General features: G+C 35.3%; 1 protein-coding gene across 2 annotated transcripts in view; it reads right to left on the bottom strand.

Annotated features, from left to right (window-relative positions):
- The window catches only part of SYT14 (synaptotagmin 14), a 56,563-nt gene that overhangs the window by 15,546 nt on the left and 20,842 nt on the right, over window positions 1–20,175 (bottom strand). For both annotated transcript variants that reach the window (XM_009812375.1, XM_009812374.1), the window contains exons 3-4: window positions 7,536–7,804; window positions 5,099–5,548 (exon numbers count right to left, since the gene is read on the bottom strand). In XM_009812375.1, the coding sequence (XP_009810677.1) occupies window positions 5,099–5,548; window positions 7,536–7,804 (719 nt within the window). The remainder of the gene's footprint in view (window positions 1–5,098; window positions 5,549–7,535; window positions 7,805–20,175) is intronic.

The raw sequence follows: 20,175 nt of genomic DNA on the forward strand, positions 1-20,175 counted from the left end.
GATTTGGAAAGCCAATTAATTTTTAACTGTGATGACTGAACTTATCTAGTGGGAGGTCCTTATCATCTGGTCAGCTTCTATTTGAGTTCTTGAAACTTGCATCTTTGGTATCTTTGGGTTCTCCCCACCCCCCATATCCCGATGAAGGCCTGAGCAGAGAAAGCCATGGGTTAGCACTTATCTTCTCAGCTGCCAGGAGCAGTGCTCGGGGAACACCGCACAAAGGCACACAAGTTGAGGCAGCCATGACACTGAGAAGACAACGGCTGCTGCTTGCCAATACTGCTGTGAAATCCTGCAAAACGAGCCAAACACAGGGAGTCCACTTCATTTGCAAAGTACTGTCAAGTTTTCCTGTAGCCTCAGGAACATGATCCCCATTTTCCAATCACCTAATAATGTTCTTCAAAGAAATCGCAAGAGTCATCTTTCTTATTGTGTCAAAGGACTAATTCTGATCTTCCATGTTTTACACCACTAACTCAAATGAATTCAGCAAGCTATTCTCGAGATAAAAATGTGCTCAGTGTTTAAAGATAATTGCCCCTTACTTTGATGGACATAATTTTTACAAGCTAACTGAAAGCATTTATGCACCATCACATAGAAATTGATCCTTTTAGGCAGAATTCTAGTTAAATAAAATACTATGAGCAAATTCTTTTGAGTCTTCCCCCCCCCCCCCCCCGACAAGTCTTAGTCATTTTTTCGTTAGCGGTTTTAAAGTATTGTACTGGTAGCTACTATTTATTAAAGATGTATTTATACATATGAATTTTAGTATTTAGACTTCCAAATATGATCCTGAATAGACCATGCCGTAAGAACACAGTACTAAAGTCACCAATAGGCCTAAACTATTAGGATTTGCACAAAACCTGGAAGTTCAACTCTAAAATGGCCAAGAATTCACAAGAAAGAAATGCCACTCTGAAAGCTTTTTTTCTGAGTTTATAAACCGATGAACATCCATTAGAAAGAATACTGAAGATATGTCACGCAAAGGGCAACATGGAACAAATGCCTTAAGCACAATGCATAAACCAATGTATAGCAGATGATTAACCATCGTCCTCAAAGTGGAGAGAGCACGCACATGCGTGTGCAAGAGCGAGCATTTTTATATACTGCGTGCATAAATGCCTTCACTCAAAAAAAGATAATTAAAATAATTCTCGGACACTCTGGATATTTACAGTAAAGATAGAAAAAATAATCCTTTAAGCACATATGAATGTCTACATCATCCATTCCTTATTATAGGGATCACATCTGGGAGTTCAGTGTGTTAGAAATGGAGAATGTTATAGAAAGAAAGAAAAATAAATTTAGTTCTCCACAGGAAACATCTTGTTATTGACAATACATAATGAACAATTACTAGATTTGCTTAGCAGGAAGAGGTGTGTTTTGGTCATTGAAATGTTCAAAAAATCAATCAAAAAAATCTAAACCATGATTGTTTGTTGTTATTCTACACCAAAAAGCAACCTATGGGGTGGTGAAGAGGATTACACTTGGTTTTTTGATCTTTTCCAAACAGATTTCACTCAATAAACTGCTTGTATGTTTTTATAATCACATCATACTGGAGGCTGTTGTTCACTGTCAGGAAAATTTCTTTGCTTGAGAAGAATGAAGAGCAACTAAAAACAGGTCCACGGGGATTTCTTGAAGAAAAATAAACAACATCACAATGGATTCTAAACTCCAAGGCGGGTGAACAAAAATTTCTCTACCACTGTAGACTAAAAGCAAAGTTTCTCTGAAAGGATCAATAAAGGTCTTCCTAAGGAAACTATACTCAGACAAAATCACGATGTATAGCCCTGCTACTAACTTTTGATGCAATAACCACTTTCTATCAAATCTGAAAGGTACAGCCTCAGATCGCAGTGACCACCACACTCTGGCTAGCCCATATTGGTTCTGTTGCTTCTTTCTCACTCAAACATGTATTGAACTTGGAAGGAAGGGTGTGATAAACAAGGGGGCTGAGGATACTGCGTGAGGAGGAATTCCCTGTTACGTGGGAGAACTGCAGCAACGCAGGACTGTTAAAGACAAACAGCAACAGGACTGTGGATAATAGCTGCTAATGCAAGATGTTATACGCAATGTAGGAAGGTGAGGAGCAGGGTGAAATCTTGGGTGAGGAAGATCGTTTGTAAATATACTTGTAAATTTGAAGCCATGTGTAGCTTTGAAACCTATTTAAGGAACATACTAGCATCATGTACTCACCATGACACGTACTTATCCACATTTTAGGGATAACCAGAGAGTTGCAGGCCCACTCATGTGAGCATGCCACTATGTTTCAAAGGCACTGAACTTGCTGGTCTACCTTTGACTAGATTCCCTTGTGAATAGCTTTAAGGTATGCCTGAAAAAATACTAAACTTTACAGGATACGAACTGTTCTTATACAATCAGAAGGTGGATAATTAGCTAATAAAATACATAAATATAGTATCAGGCACAGACAGAAGCAAATAAAATACGTTTCTGCAGAAGAGATTAGCACAGATGTTTCAATGGATTAGGATTTTTCAGTAACAGAAGGTATATTTAATATATAAAATCCATATAATGAGAAGCAGTGGAAAAAAATAGGGCAACTGTCGTGTACAAGAAACATCTTCTAAAAAAGCTGTCAAATATAAACACTTCACAGCAACAAAACACTCTGCAACTGAATAAGGCATATTTAATTCAAAATTTACAATGTACCTCATCATGGATTTTATCATTTCAAAACCCCCTGAACAGCTGGATCTCTCCAAATTGAAACAACTCTTACTTTCTCCTGTTAAATAACTCCTGCCTGGCATTTATGATTAGTTGGACATAAAGATTGTTGTTGGTTTATTCTAGCAAAAGGGCAGTTGAGAGGAATAAGACCAGTGCTTATAGACCCAGAGGCAAACACCTGAGAAGGGTAAGTACTAATTAAGCTCAAGGGTCATGCTGGCGTAAGAACAAATGGTTATAAATTGGTCATGAAGAAATTCAGGTTGGAAATGAAACAACCTGATGTTTTCAGATGAAAATTCACAAATCTGTGATCAGGATGACCTGTCTGTCTGCAATAACAAGGGCTTGAACTCAAGCAACCTAGGATGCTGCCCCCTTCCAGTCATACAACCTAAAACCACAATAAATTCTAACACTCTTGCAAAGTAACTATATTAAATCTTGTAAGAGATCTACTCACTGAAAAATATTATTATAGGCTATAAATAATAATAGAAAAATACCTATAAACTCAGATATGAATGAATTTCCAAAGGTTTAAAAACTGATTTGTGTAGTTCCAAAAAAACATGGATCCTCTTTCAAGCTATCAAGACTATGAAGGTTCCTTTCCAGCAACAGGTAGGGCTAAGATAAATCCGCCTAAACCCCGTTACAGCAACAAACTTTGGAAGATACTTTCACTTTCTACCAATATTACTTATTCTTGTTCCTTCCTCCCCAAAATAAAGAGGAGAGTAAAATGCAGATACAGCATCCCTTATCATCACAGAAAATAAATAACAACCTTCTTATCTTTGATGCCTTCTGGAATTTGTTTTTACTCTCCCTGCCACAAAAGCTCAAGAAAATAGTACAGAAAAATAACCAATGCACATATGGGATATACCAATCAATCAAAAGCCTGGCCCATTCATTGGCCTCTTTCACTGACTTTGGTAAATTTTATACCAGAACCTATTGAAAACACACAAAAATTTAGCAAGTACCTTTAAAATATTCAATGTTTTGTTTCACAGGGTGCTTTTTTCCTAGCTGTGAATCTAGCAAACTCTGCATTGGGAAAGTTCATACTACGTAAGTGAACCGCTTCATCCTTGTAATAGACTGATTTGTACTTGTTAAGGAATCATAAAAAAGCTGTTCTATTGTCAGTTGATCCTCCATCAGATCCAAATTTTAGTCTCAGCTTTTACTAATTCTAATTAATAAATTTTTAGTCATTAAATACAATGGCATTTTATTTTGAGCACCTTTTGTAATACTTATGTTCAACAGAAATCCTATTTCAATTGATCCAAACTTTTTTTGAAAATACAGAACAAATTAACTGCATTGTTTCACCTGCAAAAACATCTTCCTTTCCCTTCTCCACCTCTTTGTCTTTTATTGATAGTTTTAAAAGCCCCACAAAACACATACAATGTCCAAATAAGCATGTCCTTGCTAAATCACCTTCTCTTTCCCTCAAAAATCCATTCTTTAGCACCTATGCAGCTCTTAAGCAATGAACATTCAAGCACTCCTAGTCTAGGAAGCCCTGACCACAACATCACAAACATTCAATTTCTGGATAAAAGCATACCTAAATACTTACAAAAAAGGAAAAGGAGATGCTAATCGCTGCTCATATAGTGATCTCCTGTGGTTTTTTATAGTGATACCTAAGTTTACCCTTAATTACTGTTGCTTTACTTTATTAAAAACGTTAAAGCTAAATTATTTTGGGGGACAAAAAATTTTGTTCATCAGATACGCGGGGTTTTTTTCCAGGAAACAAAAATTCTTTTCAGTTTGAACTATTTTTCACACTATTTTTCACTTCAGACTGAACCAGAAATCAATTATTTACAAGGTTCTAATCTGAAGTTATTAAAAATGGCTTTGTGGTCTCAAAATTCCTCTTTCCTATCTATCTTTCTTGAAAGGAAAATACCTACTGCAACCAAGATTTAATTGCAACAGATGGAGGGCACTTGCTAGTATGGCTCCCCCCTCCACCACCCCATTTCTTTTTAGAATTTATATCATGTTGGTAGCAGAGTAAAGATTATACTATTAAATACATATATATGTATTTGCATGTATACATATATTCACCACTATATCCCTATTTATAGACTGGAAATTTCTAAGTAATTAAAAGGAAAAATATGGGCAGCTTTTGCAGGTGGAAAGTACTTAGAGAAGCTCTAAGGAAATTATCATTGTGCTAATATGGTGCTATGACTGTTGAAAAAATTGAGTGGATGTGATGACTCTATAAATATACACACTATTCTTACAAAATTCAGGACACTGTATATCACTGCATTCTTATTCTGCCTCATTTAATACTCACAGACAGACTGTAAGAAGGTTCCAGTATCACTGGCACTGACATCTTCCCTTGAAGATTCAATTTTGTTAAGTAAAAAATCTTTTCTCCCACAATCCTCTCTTTTTTCATGCGACGTACGCTGTACAGTCTAAAGCGAACTGCATAATTCCCAATCATCTCAGACTCAACGTGATTAAATTTGAATGTCTCTGTGAAGACAGGGCACGGTCCCCGCTGGATGCTGGTTTTTGCTCTCTGCTTCTTTATAGGGAGAAGAACTAGGTGTACTTGCCACGAGCTTCCACCTGTCCTGCTGTATGTGGGAATGTCTGTGACAGCTGTCACTGTCACCAAAAGCTTCTGTTCCTGTGAGTCATAGTCAAAAGTCACATCCAGTGTGCCATATTTAGCTACTGGCTCAGGATCAAAAGGTTTAGGAAGCTGTGAAGATGATCCTCGAGCTGACATATCCTGAAGAAGAAGAAGAAAAAAAGCTTCTTATTTATTTATTTATTGTATTCTATTATTAAATCTAGTGTAGAAATACATGGCTTTCTCTAAGCAATATGAAGGGACTATAATCTTTTTGTTCATTTCATAAACAAGGTAATTAAACACCGAACGCCTCAGGAGATGGCTGACTAGCAACCAAGAAGAAATCAAAAGACTTTACCTGGCCAAGACTGCCAAAAGCCAGGAGCCAATCAGACAGAGCTCAGATTAAATTAGGTTGTATTTATGATCTCTTCTTCTTCTGTGCCCCACATGTTAAAATCCATACACATTTGTTATGAGATAGAACTACCTTATTTCAGTGCAAGTATACACACATTTTTAAGTTAAGAAATTATAATGCTTTAAGAGCTGGCTAGTGATTCCGAGCACAGTGAGACACCAGCAAAGAATAAAGGAATTACTACACCTATTGCAAATGCAACTCTTGTTGCAGTCCACAAGGGTTCTATAAATGTGCCAAAAATTACTATGGCTTTATTAACGTAATTTTACTGGAACTGTGTAAGATGTGTCTGTTTTGAATACACTTTCTGAACTACCTGTACATGGCATCAGTCCTTAAACTGTATTTTAAACTTAACTTTAAAATTATTGTCACTTCAAATTTTGAACAAAATATTGATCCTCTATATTTAATTTTATAGTGATACTACCACTATCAAATATTAATATCACTAGTTTGATAGTGATATTATTAAAATATTTACAACTACAGGTCACCCTACTGTTTCTACAATAAGTTATTCTAAGTAGGTAAAAAAAAAATTTATTTCCTCTGTATTTTTGTATTATCAAAGATACACTTGTTCATCTAAATGAACAGATGCCACAGTAAAGCCTTTTGGATTAAAAGATGTTATGTTCTTACTTTAAACTGGTTGCTACATAGCTATGGGAATTCATTCCTCTGAAAGCTTCATTCTTCACGTTGTTGAGTGGCTATACAAAAGGTTGGCAGTATTCTCACTTCGTACTGGGTATGCTTACATTAATGACTGGTGTGACACAAAGCAGGAAGAACTAGCATTAGATTTGCTGCAATCTGTTAGGGTTCCAGGACCATACGTACACACTATGTCTTTACCAGCAATGAAGTTCAGATAGATTGTGGTCCTAGCTGATCATCAGGTACATGTAGACAGCTAGCTACATGAGCCTTGCATTCACATAGCAGGTGGGCCTTCCAGATGTTGCACCAACACCCCAGGTATGCAACATCAACATACCAAGAGGTCTACTAAGACAGAAACAGCTGGTGGCACATCAGGAGTGCTCCCTAATATGCACTTCAAAACTTCAGGTAGAGACAAAAGACAAATTTGTACCAAAAAGAGCCTCTTCTGCACGTTACATCACTAATGTAGACTTATCCATAGATGTCAGTGCAGTAACTGGTTGTTAAAGACATTTCCAGGAAATACAGGTCAGAAAATATTATTTCTTCATAGTAAAAATAAACAGATAACACTACAGTTTATAGCAGAAAAAAAGGAAAATTAAATGGAACAAATCTCTATACTACCATCAACAATTTAAAAAAATTCTTTGTAACTTCTTTTTTCCATAAAAAACATTTTACATTATGGGTTTTCAGTCTGAAAAGTGTTAACTGTTTTTTTTTTAATTTGAGTTGTTTGAAAAATTATGTGGAAGAAAAAGAATTTTGACTACAGTCCTTATAGTGTGATGAATTTTTCTGACTTGTTTAAAAAAAAATCCACTCTTACTGGAAGCTTGTTTGAAAGTTAAGATGCCATAAAGATAACTATAAAGAACAATTTGAAATCCTATTTTAACATTTTCTGAAAAACTCTTTTTTTAATGAATGAGCTGCAATATTAGAGTTCATGTATCTGTACATAGATCTTTAGGAAAAAAAAAAAAAATCTCTCATAAGGTTGCACTGCATGACCCTTCAGGACACTCAACTGTTTTCATTTACCTCTGGACTAAGGACAGCTGTGCTATCACTTGGTACATCCTCTTCATATCCTTTGTTATGAAAGCTTTCTATTTCGTGTCCCGTGCTTCCCTCACTTGGGCACTTATATGAACATCTTGGACTGTTGCTACACTGGGAAAATTCACATTTACTGTCTCCGACTTCAGAAGGCGTACATGAAAGATGAGGAGAACCGCTATCATCCTGGTATGGAGGTGGCTGCAGTTCATCTAGCGGAGGTGTTCTTCTCATCCTCTGAATGCAGTTAGCTGAGAATAAGTGAAAATTCTTTACTTACTTTCTAATTAATTACTGTTGAACAGTTCTGTGGAAAATGGTAAGTCCAAGTATCTGGACAGAGTATTTAAAATCTACAAATGTCTTTTCTTACTTTACATTTTAAATTAGATAACAAATACTACTGAAAAATATTCGTACAAAAATGGAAACAAATGATCTCTCAGATGAGAGAGATGCAGGGAAAAAGCAAAGTATTAAATATATAGTCACAATGGACTGTGTAAACCATATATAAATAAATATAGCACAAATATGACATGACAAGAATTTTAGGCTTGAATTTCAGGGATGCTTACCTTGCAAAAACCTTTGGATATCTTAAGTCAGATTCTGTACAGGTGGAATGTAGACCAATTAAAGAAACAAAATGCACTCCCTAAAGCCACGGTATCAAACTTCTGATTACCTCCCATGCTGTTGCTCACTCAGGGAGATATTAAATTAAACTCTGAAGACAAATAAGTCACTAATAAAGGCAGACACAAGCCTTTTCACACCGGTGAACTCTGAGCACCAGTGAATTTAACAAGGGAAGCAGCATCTCAGATTCTTTATTACTTGTTAAGGACAACTATAGGCTATGTACCTAGCGTCTAGAAGTTAGACACTAGGTTCAGTCACTAAAGACAGTGGAAAAAAGACCATGAGCATCTTATGCTTGGGATGAATACTTGATGCTGACCATCTCTGCTTCTCACTTACACTAGCTAAATACACAGAAATGTGATTATACACCTCCTCAGAAAATAAACCCAGGATGCATGGCTATGGATACAGAAAGCTAATCCAAAATAATTGCATTTCAATTTTTGACCTTGTATTTTACTACACAGCATTACACAGTTGACTGGAGTTCTGAAAAGACAGCAAGGTGTGCAGTAGCTGAAATGAAAGGAATACCAAGGATAGGTAAGACCTGTATCACATTTTGTTTAGACCTTCTGTAGGGGTTTTAATGAAGATTTTGATGCCCCTTACACATAGAATTAACTTATACACAAAAATTTCAAAGCAAGAATGTTTTCTGGTGTCAGACATGCCACTTTCACTCACAGAAAAAAAATCTACCAAACAAGGAAGTTAACGGAAGTATTAACATCAGAACAATATAAGCTTTGATTTCAGATCCATCTAAGAAAGTGATCTTTCCCACATGACAAAGTTGGGACATTTTAGTTTCATCATAAAATTTTTGTATACAGGTTTGCCCTGCCTGTGTCCTACATTCTCACCAAAACATCAACCTTTTAACTGCTTCAGAGGTAATAACCATATCCCATGAACAGACTATGTGTAAGAGTTACCCTTTATGGAACAAGGCTGAAAACACAGTAATGTGGCTCTCTTGGGAAACAGTCTTCGCGAAAGGCTCCCTTTTGTTCTCCTTTCCATTGGAAGTCTGGGCTGTATCTGACTGTGGCGTGCAGGAACATTTCACAGCTTCTGAGACTTGATGTAAGCCCAAACCACCGTGGTGTCAGTGCACACCATCCATGGGAAGTAAACCCAGACACGTTGGCTAGAAGGGAGCCAATGTGCATTGCGGATCCCCAAAGCTGAGTAACTGAAGGACAGGGACAGGACAGCTCATTGTGGAGCTTATCTAAATATAGGCCTCAAAGATAACTGGGGAATGCAGGGCTTTTCTCTATTTCACTGGCCTCCTAATGGAACTCCTCTTAGCTTTAGCTAAGGCAAACGAGTAATTAAACCAACGCCAAGCACTCCTACCAGATGATACCACTGTCAGGAATCCTCTCTTCTCTGAGAAACCCATCACAGCCAGCCTACCATTCAGAGTGATTCCAAGTTACTCTTGCAGCACTCAGTGCAAAAGGTCTTCTGCTGTTTGTTGGCCCAGTGCCACTAAGTCTTGAAACTCCAGTCCCACAGGGCTGGAAAGGAAAACAGAGCAGGCAGGGAATCCTATACTCAGAAAGTAATCACACACACAAAACCTTGCACAGGAAACAAAGTGGGACCGTCAGAATCTTGAAATCGCCATGCAGGAATAGTGAGAAAGCTTTATTTGCAAAACATGGAGAGATCTGGGAAAGTACCTTTTTTTTTTTTTCTTAATTAGATAACTTGTGCCCATGAAACCAGACGTAATTTTAGAATCTAAACCGATATTTTAATCATAATGACAATAAATATCCTTTCTATACCATGAAAACAGGACTTCCTTTTCATAATTTATGTAATTATTCTAGCAAATTTAGAGCAACAACATTTCTGCTCATTGTTGTTAAAAGGCAACAAACAGCATTAAATGAGACAATAACCACTATGTGGCTATGACTTAATTTCTTTCTTTTCACTTGTAGTCTAGTCTGCGAAGACTTTTTAACTCCCAGCTTTTCCACAAGCTAAAGAAATGAAAGCATGTCCGGGTAACCATCAACACCATTATTGTCTTGCATGAGTAAATAAATGACTGTGTGACTCACTTTTTTCACTTTGATGAACTCCATTATATGTCCCTATGGGAAAACTGCACAGGCTGTGTGACAGAAAAGGTACTTTTAATGTAGGCGGGGAAGAAGTGAAGAAAAGACAATTCTTATTAACTAGCTGTGATTCAAAAAAATCTCAGAAAAAGCTGAAACACTGGGCTGGTTTTAACTATTTATTTCGGAAAGTTTAGTTTACCAAACAGAAATTGTATGTAAATTCTTAAAACAAATATCGAGGTTTAAAAATTTAAGGACACCACTGTCTAAACAGGCATAAACTAGTTTTGAACAAAGGTTTCTCTACATAAAAAGATATCAAAATTTTCAAATTAATTTTTAAAGTGAAAATGTCTCATTTTAAATTAATTTCCCCCTCCCCACATTAAATGGTGCAATAAAGTTATCATTTCATGTTATGGCTCTCTGAAAGTACTGCAAATTTGAATTACATGAAGGCATTCTCATGACTGACAATATCAAAGACAAATGATATCACAGACAGAAGTGAATACAGCAACACCAAATATCTAATACTGGGTATTTTCCCTAAAAATTACATAGAAGTAACAACTAACTACAACGATCAATCCATCAACAACATTTTGCATATGTATCAAAGTTTAAAATAAAAACCCACTGCTAATGCACGCTGGCCTATCACTGATTGTATTGGAGAAAAACATTTGGAGCTGAAAGGAAAGCATGTTCTGAAGTGTTGCATATTTACATATAGAACCACTGTCTGTAACATACCTTATACCTTTCATTTAAGGTGTAAACTTCCACACAGTTACACTTGTGCATACTTGTGTACTGTGGCAAAGCCAAAGAATACCTTCCAAAGACCACTGAACATGGCTAATAACATCTGCTAAAGAGTTACGCTTAACAAGCAAATGGTTACAGTGAAAAATCTAAAATTAATTGTTGCATCGTTTCCATGCAAGCTTCCCAAGAAACTTTCTGCTCTCAAACCAGATAGAAAATAAATTTTGCCAGTTCCCTCAATGAAATTAATCATATTAAATTACCATACCATTCTCGCCTAGACAGGGTGAAAAACAAGCCAACATATATCCCAAACCTGGGAGAAAGGAATAATCACAGAAAAACCAAATCAGGTTTAGCCTGAGGTTCCTACCAGCCAGAAAATGCCACAACAGAGAAAAGACAAAAAGAAAGTTAACAGGATGAGGATCCCACATCTAGTTTTCCAGCCAAAATATGTGAAATAACTTTGCATTCTCATAATGTGAGTGAAACTAAGAGGTTTAGTAACAAATATTTACTAAACTCTAATTGAGAATACAGTGTATTGCTGTAAATAAGCAGATTTCAATAATCAATCTTTTAAGGGTTAACTGCTTTAATTAAAAATTTCATCCTTCTTTAGGGGGCTGGGAAAACACTCATATAGTGGTAACAGTAAAGTCCTTGCTCAACAGCTGAAGAAACCACAACTATAAGCAAAATACCTGACAAACACAAGCAGATTAGCATTTTGCTGGTACACTCAAAAATTACAGTATGCAAGCTGTCATTAGCACATTTAAGTCAGAAGGAAATAAACCCCTCCTTTTTAGTACTGCTTGTTAAACAATGAAGGTTAATCTGTCTTCATAAGTCCCCATACAGGGGACTGATTGAAAGCCAAGGGGCGATGATACATATTCTTGCCATCAGCCTCAAAGGACTGTCAGTAAAACCTGACACAAGCAACCATGGTCAAAATGAGTATTCCTGGAACGTACAATGGTTAACTATAAGAAAAAGCACAAACTTTTTCAGTCATATTTCCGAGTGGAATCACAGTTTAAGGATACACGAACTTACTGTAAGAAATGCTTTTTCTTTAGGTTTTCAGTTACTATTTGAACTTTCTGCTCCCAATGCTCCTCATTTCACCTCTCTGTCCTGGTGCCTAGTGGACCACGCTAGGCTGTACAACATTTCACCATGAAGCTGGTGATGTTTCTTTCCATGTTTACAATGTTTAGAGTTTGCTGTCTTAATTAATTTTCCCAAAGGTTGTCAGCAGCAGCACAAACCTAGCTTTCTTAGCCCACACTTCCTGAGTAATTCCAAGAAAATCCATCTCTCAACATATGGGAAAAGAAACTATCCTTGTGGTTTTAATTCCCCTGTCTCATAAGCAGTAATTAACTACACTTTTGCAACTTGGAGCTTCTCATATATATTACTTCTTTAAATATTCATACTATTGTGGGAGGCAGTATTACCGCAAAACTTCTTTGGGAATCTGGTTTCCAGTCCCTTTAAAACTAATAATCACTATATAAATTAATAATTTTTGCAAGTCGTAATTTGTAATTATCAGAATATCTTCATACTCAAACAGTACCTTTTCTTCCTCTAATATATCTCTACATACACTATGCTTCATAATTATTTATTTTTTTAATCTAACGTAAATTTCAAGTTTTCAAGCCTTCAAGGGGTTCTATGTAAATGTTAAGACAATTTAAATAAAACATAAAATGAAATACATGTTTAAAAATTAAAGAAACCTTTCTTATTCTGAATGATTAAATACCCTTAGAGATTTCTGATATGCAGCACAGACAGTCCAAATGGAATTTTCATGTTTGAACTTTTCTACCATCCAAAAAATATTACGTTGACTGAATTACCCCACATTACAAGGAGTATAAAATATAAACATCAAATATTGAATGAAACCTCAGGGCTCTCCCTTTAAAATGAAAAGCTTACATGCATCTTTGTGAGGAAAAAATACATTATTTCACAATAAAACAAATTATCTTGGCATTATTCTATTTCTTTTCCAAAAGACTTATGGCATGAGTCTTGCTTAATGAAAAAAGGGGAATATGGAGTGGTATGGGGTCATTATGGACAACAAAAAAAAATCTCTTGTCAGACTTCTTTTTGTATTTGCTACATTTTAGACTTCTATTCACAGTTGAACTATCTTCTACATTAAGCAATTCACCAGTAAACAAGAAAAGTAATCATATCTGTTTGGGGTTTTTTTTTTTTTTTTAAGTAAAAAATAGTTCTCTTTTGTTTCCTAATATTTAGAAAATTCCATACACTATCAGCTTAATCCCAGACCTGTACAAATCAAAACAGCATTGCTGCCATTTATATCTGATGTCACATGAAGTTCTTAGCACTGCATTTTCCTCACCTTCTAAGGTTAATTCTACTGGTCATCCATGTAATAAAAAGGTTCTCCTCTGTTTTTTTAATAAAACTAATCCAAAATGATTTAATAATCTTTATGTCCAGCCCTTAAAATTTCAATTTGCTTCCTCAGGAAAGGTCTAAGACCAATTGAAGTTACTGATACTGGCATAGTGATTTTTTTTTTAATTTGTCTGTTTACATCATGAACCTTCAGAACTACAGCTTGGTTTTGTTTGCTGACAAAAGAAATTTGCTCATTTCTGCACTTATGAGAGCACTTCTGATTTGTAAGAATTTATCATTCTGTTTTACAGAGCAATACAGAAAAGAGCTGCACTGGTAAAAAATTCCAAGCTTTCTCTTTCCAAAATTAGCCCAAATTAGAACATTTAAACTACAAATACATTATTAAAGCATTATAGTGAACTAACTGTCAAAGACATTCCTTTGTTTCTTTCCCAAATATTTTGGTCGTCTTTCAATGAAAATTATACATTAGCATCTCTTGAATTCATTTTCTTTCAATTTAAGTATCATTCTCTGATTCTTTATACAGTATTTCTAATAATTTGAATAGGAAGAAGTTCTGCTACCTGGTTCTGTATTTATACTTTCCAGCTGTCCAAAATACATCTAAATACTGCTTAAACCAATTGGTTCACTATTTTAATCTCATGTTGATGCAAATATCAATAAATCAAGCTTTCCAGAACTTTTTTTTTTTTTTTAAATTATGTTTGGAAGGAGACTTCAAAAACTCTTCTGAAACTACATCCAGCTTTAAAGCTTTTTGGAAGCAGTGTTCTTTAAGAAGTGAAACTGTAAAATTGTTTGCCTTCCTTTCCATAATTGTATTTCCTTAAGGAAATACATTTGTACTAAGTATGTTAATTCAGCTCCTTAGGTAGAAAAACTTATTTTCAGTTCCATTTAGATGCTGGTTTCACTTCTACTGTTTTTATAAGCATCAAACTTTCCTTCAACACTACTTTTCAGATCGCGATGTTGGCTAACTTCATAAATTAACAGGTATTCCTTTGCACCTCAGTTCACTGTTCATTTTTTCCAAGTTACCAAAATTGTTAGAAAAAACCACTTACAAAAAGATAGTAAGTTAAATAAATTAATAGACGCTCCCCCCCCCCCCCCCCCCCCTTTTTAAAATACACTAGAAGTCCTGCTTGCTGAAGGTGATTGACAACTGGCTTTGAAATCTTGGTGTCTTGGTGACAACGAAATGCCTTTTATCATCCCTGTGAAAATTCACCCAAATTCAGCTACCTCACCAGCATTTACAGATGCTTAACAGAAATTGACAGCTTAACAGCTAAAAGCTTTGAAAACTTCACTCACTGTAAACCATCTCAGGCCCCTGAGAATCCCCATTTCTGACCAGTGTGTGCATACTAGCATCCCCTCATACCTCTGAACCATAGCAATTGGATGTGGGCTTTGAAAATATTTTCCTGTCATTGCTATACTTCATTTGAGTAAAATTTTCACTTTAAATTATAGTTCAAATTTTAGTCCAGTTTAATACCACTACAGCTGCTGTATTAAGCACAGGAGTCGAGCAGCAGGATAAAGTGCTGAAAAGGTGAAAAAGATCCCACAGAGGTCTAAAATCAGTTCCCAGTTAAGTATTGTAACACACAGCTAACATTCCTGTAATATTCCTGCTCTCATTCTATTTGGTCTCAAATGAGGAAAGAAAGCGTTACTAGAAAGCAAGATTAATGTGTTATGTGTATCATTTTCTTGAACATTATAATATTTTTGCAGCTCATTTCAGGCACATTCATTTTTTATTTGACAAAAAATAAAAAAAGAACATGAAGTTTTCTAAGAGATACAGAAACCCCCTCTAAAAGATCCCAATAATTATTCATTTTATGACATAAACAACATCCATTCAGCAGTATATACTGCACTTAAATGTGTTCCTTAATTATCAAAAAACCATCATTCTTTTTTCCATACTTTTATTTTAAATAAGATACAACTACTTCCTTTAGTGAGAACTCGTTCTGCAACTTAAAATGCAATAACTTCATGGTTTCTTAAAAACTGCTTCACCTTGGTAGCTGCATTTTGTAATTTTTTTCAAAAAATGATGTAAAGTTCCCTAGTATTTTAGCTCTGTATTTATTACTACCCTAACTGCTGAAAATGAACCAGGAAAGATATTTTCAATCAAGAACTGCTTCCAGAATAGGAACACAAAGCTTGCTTTGATTCCTTTGCCTAACTTTCATAGCAATTTTGAGTGCAAAGGATACTCTGTTAGAGTGAATCACTAACACAAAGCAGCACTACAATGATTCTGCATGAACCATTTCAGTAGGGCATGGGTTAAATTTTCTGCCCATCTACATAACATATCTATATGATCCCAATTTGGGTATCTCGTAACTGTTAATATATGTAAGTGAAATATGTATTAAGGTGAATAATAGTACTACTATAATAGTAGAAGTTAATGTGTTTGGCATTTTACAGATGGAGAACTAAAGTACAGGTTTAAATAAGAGGTAATAAAGATTGCTGTGAATCTAGCTCAGAAGTGTTCATAATCACAGAAAGCTTCCAATGAAGTATGGAACTGAAACCAAGTCTTTTAAGACTAGTACCCTAGCTGTTCCTTCTGGTTTCTTTTTTTTATTTTTATTTTTTTTTTTTACTTCAAGCCTTATAAATTATTATTAATCTAAAATTTGCCTGAATTGTGTACCACCACCAAAATGGAAACCTCCAAGCCACTAGCTTCTCAACAGATACACCCCCACAGAATTTCCCATTATCATCAGCTCTGTAGTCAAAGAGAAGGAAAACAAAAAAATGCAGTATTAGGGTGGGTAAAAAAGTAAAGAGAAGAAGAAAAAAATAAAAAAAAAAAAGGAAAAGGAGAAAGAAGGTGCAATGATTCAGGAAAAAGTGATAGGTTGTTGGTAAATGAACAAAGGAAAGAAATAAAGGGAGAGAAACTTAGTAGATCTGTATAGAAAATGAGAAAAAGAGCAAAAAGGAATAAAGCACAGACAAGATGCAAACAGGAATGAAAAATTACAAACAGCTAAAACAACAAAGCAAAAATGACAGAGGAAGAAAGGTGAAGGAATGGGGAAAATAAAACAACACATGACATGCAAAAAAGTGGTTCAGATCTGAGAAAAAAGCAATGTCAACAGAGCAAAGAGATAAAAGAGAAATCAGTGATGTCTGATGGGTGGGAATATCCATATTTGTAGGTGAAAATCTGCACAACCTGGAGAAAACAGCTAGTTACATTCCAGGAGAGGAAAGATGTTTCCCAGAATAAGCATTTCTTTTTATATTTTAGATTTATTATTATTTTTCCTTTTGAGTGGGGAGATAGTGGTAATTATTTATTCAGATCCTGAGATTCCAAAGGACCTTGATTTCTCTTATCTATTCAGGCACTTTTCCCCCTTCTTTCCTTGACACACTGGCTCAGTGACTTGCTTTAGTAAAATGGACTATTTCCTGCAGTATATTAGAGTGTTCCTGTAAAAAGGATTCTAGAAAGTTCAGCTTTTTTGGCCTTTGAAATGGCTCTCATAACTTTACCAAATAAAAAACATCTAGAAGCCAGAAACAACAAGGACAATCTCAGTTTGCAGGAGTACCTAATAGGTCAATAATAGAAGAAAATTGTATATATATGCTCAAGAACTCCTCTAAAACCTTTTAGATATTAGTGCCTGTAGAAAGTATGCCTAGGAATAATGGCACTAGTACCATTTTTGGGGCCAACTGTCCAGAAAAAGAAAAGCAAAATAGACACTGTGAAATCACAGGAAATGGATATGCTTGAAAACCAAGGCATCTTCCCTTCACACTCCTCGTAACAGGTCTACGAATTCACAGAAAAGGCAAGGATTATGCAGCAGGGAGATGTCAGTCTGTTTCCCTCACTCCAGCAAGGCCTCAAACAAGTTTCTCCAGGCATAAAGAAACACTCAAAACTAAATTTCTTGCACTACTTTACAATGCTTCCAAGACCTCCCACTATCACAGACAAGCTGCTTTACTAGGCTTATATGTAATATATGATGTAGTTGTTGCTATGTTTCCATAGTTGTCATATAATTCACAAAACAGGTAATTCTCTGCATATTGACAGGGCTAGACGAATATGAGTGGCTGGTGAAGATATTTTCATTCATCCACAGCACCAGTCATAAGACCTATGCAAGAGCTTACGAGAATGAGAGAACAGTGGCCAAGCTGCTCATTGCATACAGATGGCTCAAAAGGTCTACAGAATAATGCTTCAGCCCTCAACAAAGAGCAGGAGAGGAAATGGTCTTCCATGTCATCCACCTAAAGAAACAATAGCACTGAACAATCAAGGATCAGAGTGCAGCATATCATTCTTAACCCATTTAACTTCTCAAAACACTAACTGGAAAATCATCTTGTCATGAACATGGTGTTATACCTACAATATTAAACTTACTAGCCATTGTGACAGAGTAAAAACATGCATATCCATCAAAATTTGTTTCTCATGGACCTTTCTTATACTAGCAAAAATTTATATACCTAATTTGAAATTACTGTTTGATGCTGCTTGTTGAATGAGAGACTTAAAGGTGGTGCACAGCAGTTAATTAGTAATCAAAGTCTGACAGCTACAGCTGCAAAATGTTTGTATGATAATTTCAAAATTGAAAATTATTTATTTCACTCTACATGAAATTAGTGTACGCTCATTAGAAAGTCAGTGATTATCCTGAAAAGTACTACTGGAACATTTCAGTAGCTTTGCTACATCAGAAAGTATGTAACATACGTCTCCAGATCTATTACCATCCCACTCTTTCTCATAATTCAGTGTCAAAAAAGGTTTTAGATCTTAACATTACAATTGAAAACATACTCAGCAGAACTATGTTTAACATGGTTCATAACTAGAATGCTAATTTTTTCAGATCTCAGCATTAAGAGTTTAAATTACTTTATTAATAAACTACTTTATTAAGCTATTTATAAACCTGATCTATAACTGATATACGTGCACGTTGCAATAAAGGAAATTCTGATTAAATATAAGGAAAAAACTTCAAAATCAGAGTGGCTATAGACTGGAAGAGGTTACCCAGACAGGCTGTGTAATCAACAGCCTTGAAGGTTTTAAAAGCTCTGCTGGCTAGGGCCCTGAGCAACCTGGTCTAACTTTGAAGTTAGCTCTTTTTCAAGCAGGAGATCAGACTAGATGACCTCCACAAGTCCTTTTCAACCTGTTATTCACTAATTCTACAACATATATTGAAAAACTCAATTCAATACTATAATACTAAAGGATGGGGATCATCTCGAAGACAGGTATTTCAAGTATCTAATAAAGCTCCTTCTATAATACAGCAGTTTAACAATTCACAGGCAAGTATAGCTCTTCTGCATATGCTAGTTACATTGTTGCATCCTGCATTAAATACCTATACCTACCAGCATAGCATTTTCATTGTTAAAAATAAACAAAAAAACCCAACTAACCCCCACCACCACCACAAAAACCCCAATCCCAAACCCAACCCCAAAGAAACAAATAATACAAGGAGCAAAAGAGATTCAGAATATTTTGTTAACTGGTGACATTCTACTGCAGTATACCTTGCGGCTGACTAGTTTTAGACAATATAGTATCACTGAAATTTTTACTTTCATAAAATGAACATGCCATGATACACACTTCTAAGTTAAAAATAGTGTACACACACACAGACATATATGTAAACACACATATATATACACACACACAGCATGGCCACATATCAGTAACAGGAACAATTTAAGGTTTCTGAAATATTAAATGTAATTACGATTACGCTGAGGAAGTAATATCCATTAGAAAATGCTGATGTTAGACAGCAAATATTGACCTTTATAATTTACCAAGTCAAAATACCCTAATTTGCTTGTTATTCAAACTTTAAGTATGATAGCTTAGATGGCAGAAAAAAAAACCACAACAGCACTTGCTATCACTTTGCATTAACATTTTGACCAGTCAACAATTCAGCAGTGATAAAATGTGCAGTTTGATTCAAAGTAAGACAAGGCTATTTAAATAACTCAAAATAAGAAATGGGTATTGAAACATTAGAATTTTGATAAGCGATCACAGCTGCACTAGAATTAGTTTCTATAGCAACAGAGGAAATAATGTGGAGAATTGCAGTGCAATACAAGATGGATTCCTTACAAACACTGCTGTTCAAATAGAAAACTTTAACATTATTCACTGTATTAAAATATTTCTATTAAAATGGTTATTCAAATATCCTATACCTTGTACTTCATACATTGTTCTATTTTCGTTCCCCAGGATTCAATTCTAGTCCATCCATTCAAGTTTCATATTACATTTTCACGCTTTCCCCCGTTGCTTACCTTCCTATTTTAAAATTAATTAAAGTGACTTATTCTGAAAAATACTGTATCCTTGATCTCAAGCTGATCTGCATTTTCAATCATTTTTTTATTATCCCTACATAGAAGCACTCATTACATTTATTTTTGAAGCAGTGCACTTGTAAAACGTAAGAGAATGCTTTGCACATGCTATTCATAAGAAGCTGCATCACAGCCATGAGAATTAACATCACTATGGAACTTCTGAAACTTGTAGTCATATGAGACTTGCACTAGCTTTTATCAGTGTGCACTCTCATGTCCTAAGCATGATT

This window comes from Gavia stellata, chromosome 2 (genome assembly GCF_030936135.1).
Source record: "Gavia stellata isolate bGavSte3 chromosome 2, bGavSte3.hap2, whole genome shotgun sequence".
Lineage (NCBI taxonomy): Eukaryota > Metazoa > Chordata > Aves > Gaviiformes > Gaviidae > Gavia > Gavia stellata.